Raw genomic sequence first — 13,451 nt, forward strand, 5'->3', positions numbered from 1 at the left:
CTGACAGAAAGCATGGCTGACAGGCAGTTGATCGTCTTCTGATGTCAAGTCCAGGTGGCTTTTGGTTCTCTTAGCAAATGTCCCTTTCTTTCTGGTGGAACATCTATCTTACTCCAAGTCTCACTGTGGTGAGACTTTTTCATCAGCAGACAATCCATGCATCTGGAGTGCATCTTTTTGGCTGTTCTTTTGCTGCCTGACATCTTCTCTGTGATGCCATGGGGGTAGGAGGAAGTGAGTCAGGGAAGGGAGGCTCAAAGTGGAGTATCCTGGATATAAGAGGTAGGGGACATCATATGGAGAGGTGCATCTTGACATCCAGATAAAAAACAGTCACTGTTCTAGAAATGCCTCCAGTGAAGCTGAGAGACAGAGGAAAGGGAAGAGAAGACGGTGCTTTGGAATCCATGGTCCATTTCCAGTGAAAGTCCATGTGTTTGAAAACTGGGTTGGTCCATTGTCTCCAAATCTAACTCAAAGTTTTTGGGTTCGGTAAAAGTCAGGCCATGTTTTGCCAAACATTTTTTCCCCTAATTTCAAAGCCCCTGTGTATTTTAAGGGAAATTTAATCCACATGTTTCTGATTCATTTACACTTAACTCATCAAAATATTGTTTTGTAAGAGCTATTTGATGTCCAAGAAGCCTCAGGAACCTTTTTTATGAGTCTTTAAAAAAATTCTTCTAAAAAACAGGAAGTCGTGTTTTGCCAATAATAAACAAACTTGAACCCCAAAAGGCTCAATTTTGCTTCAATATCCACCAGGTTCCAATTGGTTCTGAACTTGGCTAAGGACCTCAACTCCTCCCCAGAAACATACATTGTTTCAGCAGAATGGTTTATAAAAACAAGGTTTCCCAGTCAAAACTTATTTGTTCTCTGAACAAGAAGACCTAAGGCGAGAACTGCCACGCTGCCAGGCTCCTCATCTGTTAATTCTAGGAAAGAAGGCAGGAAAGCACCTGCTCGTGTTGGTATGCATACCTAACTTTTTATCCTAAATCCAGCCTAAAACACAACAGTCTCCTAGGTCAAAACCAAACCACAATGCAAAAGTCTGCCAGGAAGGGCAAGGAGGTATTCAATTAGAGGTTGCAGAACTGTCCATCAAGGAGGCTGTAAAAGGAATTTCTGTTGTATAGGACACCAGACCAAAAGATCTCTAAGGGTTCTTCCCAAATGTAAAATTGTTTGTATTATTAGTGTTGTTAGTTGTGTATAGTACAAATATCTGGCAAGATGCCTGGCATGTGGCAAGTGTTCAATATACACTGGAGTGTAGGAGTTGTTTGAATAGACACTCTCTTTGGGTCGTTCTGCTGATAAGTTTATTATACTTTCTCACCCAATCCCTGTTTTGGCCAAGGATATATATTTTCAGAGTACTGGTCAAGATTGAATAGTGGGAAGCCAACATGCCCACTCTGTGACCTTGACCTCATTGGCTATGAATAAACTAAGTGAATCAGTAGTGTTTCCTCATGACTGTTGTGGAAGATGAGAGGGCACATACAGGGCACATGGCTTCCCAGGGAGAAGGAGCAGAGACACTTGTCCTATCCCTGTGCTTACCTGTCTGGGGCATTGAACATTCACAGACATGGAAGAGACCTGCAACTTCAGTGAGCTCAGTGCGTCCATTGTGGGCTTACTTTTCTAATAGGAACATAAAGGTCTTCACCCCTATTATTATGGTTAAGGCCATATGTGCAATAGATTAGTCAAGTCTTGTCTTTCTTTTTAAATGGAGAAGAGGGATGATACTGACAGCAGCATAGCAGCACTGTTTCCCCAGCGAGGTTCGAAGTGAGTTCCCATAGAAAGTAGAGGTGCACTGGTGATGTAGGGAGAGTATTAGATCCATATGATTTTAGTAACTTATTTGAGGTCTCATGCTAGTGAATGGTAGAATAATTAACCACTCTACCACACCACCTCCTTCAGGATGCTGTGCTGATATCAAAGGGGAAGAGAGGCTAGAACTGGAAATCCTCAGTGATGTCTTGATGCCCTATGTCTGCATTCATTCATTCATTCATTCATCAAACATTCACTGAGATTTTCTTCATGCCAGTCACCATATTAGACACTAAGAATAAATAGAACAATGAATGAGACACTGGCCCTGAGTTCACAGTATATTTGGAATATTCGTGATAACTTCCCACAAGAATGTCAAAGAATTGAGCACTGAGATGGGACTACGTGAGGAGCCCTCTGTGAGGACACCCAAATTCTGCTAAGCCCATGACTACTGACATTTTCCCCCTGGTTCCTCAGAGCCATTGTAAACAGGGCACAATTGATGCTCTTCCCAACAGAGACAAAAGGTGCCAAGGGTAATTTTCCTCTCTTGAAGCTGGGGTCCGCCTTTTGAGTGATTTCCTCAGGGCCAGGGTGGAGACACGGAATACAATGTTTCCTTGTGTGGTGATCAGATAACTCCAGCCAAAGCCATAAAGTAGTCACTCTCTGTCAGGTATTGGATTGAGCTTCCTGTTGAGCAAAAGGGACGTTGAAAGCCTCTGGCCTCTGCCCAAACCAGCCTCCTCTCATCCACAATAGGCACTTGTATCTATAGACAAGACAACTGGCCCCTGGCCCTGCTATGTTCAGAGTGATTCTTTGAAAAACCTTATCATGATAAATTAATTGGCTTGGCTCTTCTCTCATCAAGGAAGGGGAAGGAGCGTCTATTGTAATCTGACCACTGGAGCTCTTTGTGCTATCCACTGCCCATGATCAGCGCCTGATAGGCCCACTGGAATGAAGGTCTGGCTGGAGGTGCTTGCTTCCTCCTCCCTCTCCCCCACCCCCAGGGTTTCTCTACATTAAAAGAAAGAGTTCTCTTTTTCCAAGCTGCCTACTCTGCTCCTTACATAGGAAGTGATGTAAGAAAGCCATATTTGGTCAGATGGGTTTGGCCTTAGGCTCAGTTTTCAATTTTTACCTTATGATCTTCATGTTTTAAAATATTTTAGCTGCAAAAATGTATTTATCTAATGATAATTATTTTTTTGTTTGTTTACAGACAACTGTAGTGACAACCAGTGCTTCAGATCAAAAAGAGAAGGATTCCCACACTGATTGTTCTGAGTCTAGCCCTGTAAAAAAAGGAAGACTAAATTTTATTAACCTCTTAACATTTAAAGTAGCTGGAAAGATTTCTGAAATTCTGAAAATGGTTCTAAAGATGGCATGACTACCTTTGGGCACTTCCGGCTTGGGACACACTGGTCTAGGGCTAGTTTCCTAGTGGTACAGCTCTCAAGCATGCACCTTAGAAATGTAGACTTATTTCCTCAAGCTCTGCCGGTGGATCAGAGGGAAAAAAATTTATATCTCTAGCCTTGGTTCAGGCATAGGTACACAAAAAAACGCCTCATGGGCATTACATCAACTGACACAGAGAAAATGCTCAATAAAAATTTGTTGGATGAAGAAGTAAATGAACAAATGGCATGTATTTTTATGAACTTTTTGTGCATAAATCCTCTGAGAGTGAGAAAATGGTTTTACTAGGAAAAAAGCTTTTTATCAGAGATCATATGAAACCCGCAAAAAGCGGGAGTAACGATTCCAGAAGCAGTTTACAGTAAGTCTTACAGGGGTCCCCAAATGTTATGGAATTTTAAGAGGGGCCCAAAGCCTGAAGCCCCTTGTGAGTGGCTTTCTGTGACATCTTCCTGAAGACTTACTTGTGGTGGTTTGTGCAGTGAGCATAAATCCTTAGTTTGTCCCGGATCACTCGGCCTGGCCGTGGCTTCCGTTGGAGCCCAGCCACATGCACAGCCAAGACTTTGGGGCCAATCAGGCGCTTGTAAAGGAGAGAGAGCCAGTAGTCCTGAGAAGAACAGAGAGATGGAGAGTCAGAGAAAGGTACAAGTTGAGTGTCCTGAGTAAACATACCAATACCAGAAACCACTTCTTACCAGGGGTACAGTGAACCACAACTAATGAGACCCTAATCCTGTAAGCATGTCAACCCAATGAAGTGCTCACCTTGGGTTGATAATGAAATGGGCATTGTCTCAAGTGGCCTTTTCAAATGACCAAATGGGGTAAGTGGGGTGGACTCAGACCAGACTACAAAACAAATGAATCAAAGTTTTTCACATATGAAATAATAACCTGGTATGGCCTTCCATTTTTAACTTTCTTTTCCTATGACTTTACTTTCATAATGGTCTATGACCTGTATTTAACTGTAGAATAGAAGATTTCCAATCTTTAGAATTGTCATCAATATGAGAATCCAAAATGTCATCCTCCAAATATTGTCACTAAAGGCGATTAGCGTGGTGAGGGGAGATGAAGGTCCTCCAGGCAAAAGACCAGGGTTCTGGATTCCAGCGTCAGAAACACCAACATAAGAATGTTTGCAAACCATGGTGCTAATCCTTGGTCATACTCAATAGTTCTAAAATAAAAAGAATAATTCTAAGATAAAAGAATGTGATGCTTTTAACCATTCCAGCATCCATTTGTAACTGATTAATAAATACTCAATCTGTGGCCCACACATATATTTGAACTTACAAATGCATATTCACTGCTGCCTTAATTTCTATGGCATTTGCTATTATCATATTTTGTTTTTACTCTTGATACAAGATATATTTTGTATTTTGTACTTGTTTTGTATTTGCTCTTATATCCAATTATGGGGCAATGACTTCAGTGTTCATAACTCGTCATGTAAAAAAGGGGTTCCTAATTTGTTCAGGGGCTTCCTCGCCCCTCTCTCCCCCTCCCAGTTCTGGAATTCCATAATCATGCCATTCAGTGCAGTCACGCTACTCAAGGCCTTAAAGACATCACGCGTCTTTTCTCAGCCTTCATCTTTCCAGGCAGAAACCTTTTAATGATCTTCTCTTTTTTTCCCCCTCTAGTGTGGTCATCTATAATGTCAGCTGCCTAAAAATGTCTGTTGAAGTGCATAAATAAGGATAAAGTCTCAAAGCCCCTTTGCCACCAGAATAGCTCTAAATCTGCCCTTAGTGAGCTCTAAGCCTTGTCCAACCATCTACCTTAATTCATACTAAGTGTCCTCAGAATGGCTGTTAATTATGGCATCTTAATATTTAAAATGCCAAGTATTTTATCATTGTCAATCATATAAATGAAAAAAATCGCGGTTCAATCTGCTCCTATTTGACTATAATTTCTGTATTTTTGATTTGAAGTAAACTTCATGAAGTGATAGTCACCCAATTTCCAATGGGATATCCACTTTTTTCACATTGATTTATAATATATCTTTTAATATTATTAGTAAGAATCTTTGGAATGTATATGGAACGAATATTCCACCCAAATTTGTAGTTTACTTTTTATCACTTTTTATGATTTTTTTTGACATGGCCAATTTAAAAAAAAATTATAGGAAAATATATCAATCTTTTGATTTCTTTCACTTCTTTTATTTTTAGAAAGCCCTTCCTCACACAAGGATCAGATCAATCTTCACTGATATTTCTTCTAGTTCTTTTTGTAATTATTTAAAAATTTAACCTCTTAATTCATTGAAAAATATTTTGCTGTATGGTACTAATTATTTTCTAAATTAGTCTACAACTAGTTGTAGCATCATAAAGTTGATAACCTATTCCTAAACCCATCTTTCTCACATACCAACTTTTATATATATGTAAAAATATATAAATATATAATATAGGCATTATAATTTGTAATATAATATATTATCCATTTTACATCATTTTCATTATTATAGTTTACATTTCAGTATCTAGAGTTTCAAGTTCATTTCATTCATAATTTTTCTTTCTTCATTCAAACTTTTTTTAATTAGTCATATCCACTTATTTTTCCAAATAAACTTTGAAATCATTTTTTGTAGCATTTGTTGTTACAGAGAAATTTGAGGCTAGTGTGAATTTTATTCTATGTTTATCTAGCCAGTTTATTTTCTTTCTTTTATATTCTGCCAGGATGCTTATAGAAGTCATGTTTTATTCTTGATATCTGAACTTTTACCAGGAATATGTCAATATGGATTTCCGCATTAATTTGCTGATATTTGGGGAGTACTTTTGTTCAGGAAGACTAAGGCCTTTTTTTTTAACCTGTAAGAATTTTCTTTTAAGTATAGCTTTGCATTCTTTTTCTCTGTTTGTTCCAATCTTTGGTTTAGGAAGCTGTTAGCCTTCCATCCTCAGTCCTGCACTTCTATCATCTCCTTTCTCGCTGGTTTTCATTTTTGCTTTCACTCTGCAAGAGGACGTCTCAGGTTTGTCTTCTACATTTTCCCCAGGATCATTTCCGTCATCTGCTAAGTGCAATGAGTATTTTAATCGTTATTACAATTTCACTTTCCTTGTAATCTTGTCTCATTTAGCTTACCTGACTGGCACTCATTTAAAAAATTTTTCCCATGTGATGTGTGCTATGTGTATGTTTTCCATCAATTCGTCAAATCGTTTCCAACGATTTTTCATGTACATAAAACTTACATGAGAGTTCGGAAGCATATGGGAACCCACCACCCACCTGAAAAACTACCATAATACCCACATGATGGCATCTAGTTGTGTGATTCTTCCCTTTTCCATTTTTGTGTTTTTCATTCTCTTGCTTCATATTTTAATTTTATCCATATAATTGCTCCAAAGCAATATATTATTTAATTTATTAGCTTTATAAAAGTGGTATCATGCTGTATATAATTTTGTGTGACATACTTTTTCACTTAACATTATGCTTCTAAGATTTATCCAGGTTGTTATATGTTCATTTTCAATACTTGTTCATTTTCAATATTGTATGATACCTTACTGTGTGAACCTACTACAGTTTATTTATCCATTCTTCTGCTGATGGATATTTGGGTTGTGTCCAGATTTTTGCTGTTATGAACATCGTGGCTTTGAATATTCTTATTCCTGTTTCCCAAGACATAAGAGAAGAAATCTGGAGCAGTATTGCTCCAATCGTGATTGGAAACCAGCAGCAGCCCCAGCACCCAGGTGCTTCTCAGAAATACACATTCATAGGCTCTATCCCAGACCTACTGAATCAGAGTCTCCAGGGGTGGGGCCCCCAAACTGTGGGGCTCTGCAGGTGATTCTGACATTTATTAAAGTGAGAGAAGCATTGTTCTAGAGTACAGACCTAAGAATGGAATTGCTGTGTCATACACAAGTACACAAATATTCAACTTTACAGGTTAATTGCCAAACTGCTTTACAAAATGACGTCAATTATTCCAACTTACACTTCATCCAGCAGTGTCTGTAGGAGTTCCCCTTGACCCATATCCTTGCCAACACCTGTTATTTTCTGACTTAATTTTTGCACAAAAATCTAGTTCTTTTTGTGTGTTAAGAAGTCCTTCCTCATGTCTGGTTCATAGATATTTTATATTTTCTTTTATAACTTTTGAAGGTTTTTTTCTTAATCATTAAATATTTAGTCAATCTGGAATTGATCTATGGGTATGGTGTGTTAGGTAGGTATCTAATTTCATATTTTTCCATGTGGGTAGTCAGTTATATCAGCATCATTTATTAAATTGTGTCTTCTTTCGTTCATGATGTGCAATGTCCTCTGTGTTATATATCAAACTTCCATATACTCATGGGTTTGTTTTGGGGCTTTCAATTCCATCCCTCTTTGCTGTCCTGTATCACTGCCACACTGTTTTAATTACCATTGTTTGATATATGTCTTGAAATCTGGTAGAGCAACCCCTCCTATCTTACTCTTCAGGAATGGTTTTGCTAATCTTGGGCCTTTGCTCAGCCACAGACATTTCAGAATCAGATTGTTAAATATCTAAACAAAATCTGCTGGGACTTTGGAATTTCATTGAATTTACAGCTCAAATGAGAAGAGTTTACATTTTTATAATATTAAATCTTCTTATCCATAAATACAAAAGGCAGCGAAACATAAACTCCTTCTAGTTATGGAATTTTTTTTCTTTCTTTGTTTCTTTTTTGTTTCGTTCTTTCTTTCAAAGTTCACAGTCATGCAATTTTTTTTTCTATTAAGAAAGTGTCTTAGATCTTCCACAAGGAAAACAAATCTTGAAGGGAGAAGAAAACATGGAAATGTTTTCAGTTCAGAGACTGAAATCAGGAAACATTTTATTTTTAGGAGTTTTCTGTTAACCATTTTGTAGTAAGCATAGCAATAAGGAGAATCTGGTGTTAAGCCCCAAACTTGCCCTGTTGGCAAATTCACTGATTTTCCATTTCTAGAGAAAGCACTTTCAAAGGGCTTCTATATTCCTTTTCTCCCTTTTTTTCTCTGCTTTTGGTATTCTATGAAAACTATTTGCGATGATCTCTTCATTTCCATTTCCAAAACTGTACATGGGTAGACAAAAGCCTTCATTTCCCCACCTCCCATCCCACCCCACCCAGCCCCCAGAATTCAAGGATAGTGTACTCGGGTAAAGCATGTGATCTAGGCAATAGCTGTGTGTTTCTCAGATGCTGGAGGCAAATGTCTGCTTTTTTTTTTTTTTTTAAACCTCTTTACATTTAGCTCATACATATATTTTTTTTTTTAATTTTTTTTTTTTTCAACGTTTATTTATTTTTGGGACAGAGAGAGACAGAGCATGAATGGGGGAGGGGCAGAGAGAGAGGGAGACACAGAATCGGAAACAGGCTCCAGGCTCTGAGCCATCAGCCCATAGCCTGACGCGGGGCTCAAACCCACGGACCGCAAGATCGTGACCTGGCTGAAGTCGGACGCTTAACCGACTGCGCCACCCAGGCGCCCTTAGCTCATACATATATTTTAAGCGCACACACATTTGTAATAACATTGTGTATATAGGTGTATAAGCAATAGATTGATAAACATGAAACTTAGGATAATGGTCATGTCGGGTGGGGCAGGAGGAATCAGAGGAATGGCATAATGGGAGAATGCAGAGGCTGATAGTAGTGTCTTAGCATGAGACTGGGTGGTGGAATCAAGGTGCTGATTATATTGTTTTGCTTTAAAAGTAACGTAGGACTGATCATCTTTTAAAAGTGCCAAGTAAGATATTAAAGAGATAATACAGGAACATTATGGATGCATTTGCTTACCAGAGCTCCCTTCTGAAGGTGACCTTGTTAATCTACCCATAGGCTGGCATCTCTTTGAATTGTCTTGCCCATAGAGAGATGGCTTCATGGTGATAGTGTTCCTAGTCCACCACCTCTTCCCTCAGGGTAATGGAGGTTTGCGTTGGTGCCAGTTGATGGCAGGTTAAAAGCCAAGATGAATGTGAAAATTTCCCCTTTACTTAGTTCCACGTGCCATTTTCGGACTCCTCTCTCACTTTGATCTTCTCTCACTTCCCTGTGTATCCTACCTCTTTTTAAAACTCCACCTTTCCTGTGTCTCTGTGTTTATGTCTCCCTCACGTACACCAGCTCTCAGCAGGATCAAACTATATTTCCTACCTGCCTCCCTTCAATAGTCCCTCCCTCCTTCTCCTCTTTCTTTTATTTTACTATGAATATGTGCCGTTTACATAATCACAAATAAAACTAACCAAATGAAATGATTCCTGAATATCTCTTAAGGAAATGACATGAAAAGGCAGAAAAAATTACCTTTATGCATAGACAGGAAAAAATAAAGAATGCACATACATATCTAACAACAACAATAACAACAAAAAGACATTATATGAAAGAAAGGTGGAATATAAACATAACTTTTCAGACAATAAGTCATCAAGAAGAAAGACTAATATAATTTTTTATGTCAATAATAAAAAAACATCCAAAGCAAGGAGTGCATCGCAATTTTCATGAGACAAAGAGAGACACAGACAGACATTCTTTAAGTGTATCAGACATAAGAAGAGGTGGAAGAAAAATAGTGTCCATTTATTAGCTGGAGAGGCAAAACTAATAACAGGTGACACTAAAAAGACAGAGGTTTTAAATCTTTTCTTTTTCTTTACTATTTGTCAAAAAGTCAATTGTTGTCTGAAAGCCAGACAATGCAGTATATGGAGTGAGTTGAACCAAAACAAATGGGAAAAGAGAAACAAACTGACAGTATTTTGCAGAATTTACTGGATTAATCACTGAACTGTGTGTTCTCTGAGGTCTAAGACTACGTACCCTTTCCTTGCAGGAGGTGCTACAATAAAATTATGGAATGTGCACTATGTTTAAGACTCCATGCCAGGCGTTAGTGGCATGGAGATATACAGTAGTGAATAAGACAAACACAGTTCTTGCTATTATGAAGCTTATATCTAGCAAGAAGAAGTCCTTAAGCCAATGAGTTAGGCAATTAATTAATTTCAATAGTGCTAATGGTAGTGGAGGAATCTATGAGCCTAATATAACAGAACTTGTGATGCCCTGGTGGGGTGGTGAGGAAAAAGGTCTCTCATGGAGTGAGAGACTTCATTTAAGATTTGAGGGAAAGAGGGGAGGGGCTTGAAAGTGTTTTGGTCAAGAGAAAGAGGTTATGCAAAGTCTCTGAGATGGGGAGGGGTTTGGAATGTTTGAGAATCAGAAAGCAAACCAATTCAGCTTGGAGCTCAGCACTGACTACAAGATGAGGATGGCAGAGCCAGTTCTTGTAGATCTCAGGATTCTAGATTTTGTCTTAAAATAAATGGGAAACCACTGTAGAATTTTAACAGAAAAAGTGACATTATTCAATTTACATTTAGCAAGTTGACCCTCACAGCTGTGCAGAAAATGGATTGTAGAAAACCATTTAGGAGGTTAGTTTAGAAGAAAAATGATCATTTGATTAAGGTGAGGAAGTTAGAAAGAAGAAGAGGGATTTGAGAAATATTTAAGAGATGAAATCGATTGTGTGTGGTGATTGATTGGATACAGAGAATGAGCATCAAACTGGATTTGGAGCTTTTTAAATGCTCAAATCCTTAATTCCAGAGGATGGGATGGCTATGGCAGGACAAGAGCAGTGCATCCCTTCTACCCTCACCCCACCTCCTCCTAACCCAAACCCAGCCCGCAAAAGCTTAGTGACATTGAGTTCTGCCAGGGATACACAAAGAATATACCTGAAAGAAAATCAAACAGAGCGATAGTGATACCTAACAAATGTGCACTGGTTAAATATTTCCTAATGCATCCCTAAAATTTAGTTCTGAAGTTTCTTTTTATCACTTTTAATGCATACAAGTCCAATGCACATTTTTGAAATGTTCTGTTTTTATTCACTTACTTTACTCACTATTTCTCACATTTACTATTTCCACTAACCTAAAGCTGGGTAAGGGGACCTTTGCTTTAGAAAGCCAAGGTCTGGTCCTCCTTCAGCAGTACCCTTCTCCATGGGGCAAGAAGTCCACAGAGCCAACGGCCCATGCCTCTTTCTAAACCACATTCTGAGTCCCTGTGACCCTAGAATTCTCTGCTCAGATAGTCCCTAGCTTGTAGTCAGGACTTGCATTGACCTCAGCCAGGAGACTGGCTTCCTAAGAGTGGACTGTAGTTAGGAAGCGTGCACCCTAGCCTGAAAAGGAGGTAAGGGGCAGCTGGTTATGGAGGTCTGGATTGGGTCTTGGGCTTGTAGACTGGGTTATTTACACTGCATGACCATGACACCTTTGATGATACACTAGGGGTGGGAAGGCGGTGCTTGGTTGTGGCCCTAGGTGCTGACCAATCAAGTGAGAGCTAAGAATACATTCTTTACTTCTACAAGCATTTTCTGAGCACATATTAGTGGCATGCAAAGTATCTGTTGAGTCTGGGTGATACAAAGATGAACAAGACATCTTCCCATCCTCAAGGAACTTAGTGGTCAAGATACATATAAACAATTCTTTGTAAAATGAGGCTGATGAAAGTAAACTTTACATGAGCAGAAACTACTGTAATACTTTGGGAGTTCAGAAGAGGAAATAATTATTTACAACCAGGAGATTCAGGGAAAGCTTCACAGAGAAACAAAAGTGGTGAAATAATTTGCTTAGAGTTGAAAGATACATATTCAAATCCTGGACAGTAATTTATTATCTCTAAACCTCAACTTCCTTGTAGGGGTTTAATGAGATAATATATCTGGCAACATCTGTCATAGTGCCTGGTAAATGAAGTATTTAATACATGTTGCTTTTTCTTCTCTTTATTCCTTGAAAGATTTTTTTTCTAGCCTCATTAAAATAGTTATATTCCAGTAGGTACATAGTTATATTGCAAGTTGCCCAGAAAACATAAACATAACTTGTATGTATGTGGGGGGAGGGGTTGGCTGTGTGTATTTGAGGGGGTGTGAGCATGTGTGTGTATGCACGTGTGTGTGTGTTGGGAGATTAAAGAAGGTTGGAAGGAACCTCATTCAGATCAAGGCTTACCTTTGCATCCCCAGTGCCAGTGAACATAGATATTGGTACTCAATAAATGTTTGATTGAATGAATGATCAAATTAAAGTTCACTTCCTGAAGCTGATGTGGGGGACTTCCAAGGCAGAATGGGAATGAAATGATAAATTTGCAAGGTTCAAAGGCCATGGATTTCCTGGGCACTGACAGGCCATGCTGCAGCTGCCTAAACTTGTTTAATCTCAGTATTTTCTTCTTGTGGGAGGTATATATGCCCTGAAGTGTGACAAAAAATGACAAATATTTTTCCTTCATGGAGCCTCTTGTCTGACTTCCAAAGTCACAAAAACCTAGTTAAGTCCTAGTGGGCACAAATGCTATACCAATAGCCACCTTCATCTAGATATCTGACCTTAGAGAGCCATGAAGAAATGAAGTGGAACATCACCGTGGATGTTTGCATTAGACATGGCGGCATGCCAGAGCTCACATGTAAGGGAAAGAACCCTGCTGCTTCAACTTCCTCCACAGAGAGGGAGCTGCAGGGAAGATCCAGAAAGTTTCCATGTGACTAAAGCATCTTTGGAAATACTAAAAGCTACAATTTTCCCTGATGCTCTCCCTAGAGGGAATGAAATCCCCTCCAATCAATTTTTTTACCACCTTACTCACAACTATCAAATGGCTAGAGACCAGTGGCTAAAACTGTGATTTTAACTTGAATTGGCCCCTTACCACCCTGCGTTTATCTACCTGGCCCTTTGTGCTCAAGGACATTGATGTTTTTCTACCTCCCACCTCAGACAGGGCCTTCCGGTTTCTCTAATTTCCTCCAACCCCATCCCACACACCCCTCCCCAGCATGGGCAATCACTAGCTCACACACATACACTTTGTTAACTCTTAACTCAGATGTTAGCTTTAGGGTCACTTTCCCAGGGAAGACTTCCTGGACCACCCCCATCCCCTGCCTAGGCTGAGCCACATTTCTGTGTTATATGTTCTCATAGAACCACAGAAATAGTTTCTCTTAGGACACTTGATTCAGTTTGTATTTACACATTTATGGATGGGATTTTCTGATTCATATGTCTCTTCTCTTCTAGACTATGACTTCCATGATGGTGGGACTGTGTTTTCTTACAGTTGTGTCCCCAAGCCTAA

At 39.0% G+C, this 13,451-nt stretch overlaps 1 protein-coding gene across 2 annotated transcripts in view; it reads right to left on the reverse strand.

Annotated features, from left to right (window-relative positions):
* The window catches only part of HPSE2 (heparanase 2 (inactive)), a 663,646-nt gene that overhangs the window by 25,127 nt on the left and 625,068 nt on the right, over positions 1-13,451 (reverse strand). The window contains exon 10 of one of the 2 annotated variants that reach the window (XM_025917871.2): positions 3,699-3,844. The exons of the other annotated variant lie outside the window; for it this stretch is intronic. Within the exon in view, the coding sequence (XP_025773656.1) occupies positions 3,699-3,844 (146 nt within the window). The remainder of the gene's footprint in view (positions 1-3,698; positions 3,845-13,451) is intronic. 2 annotated transcript variants of the gene reach the window in all.

This window comes from Puma concolor, chromosome D2 (genome assembly GCF_028749965.1).
Source record: "Puma concolor isolate L17-30 chromosome D2, mPumCon1.1.hap2, whole genome shotgun sequence".
Classification (NCBI taxonomy): domain Eukaryota; kingdom Metazoa; phylum Chordata; class Mammalia; order Carnivora; family Felidae; genus Puma; species Puma concolor.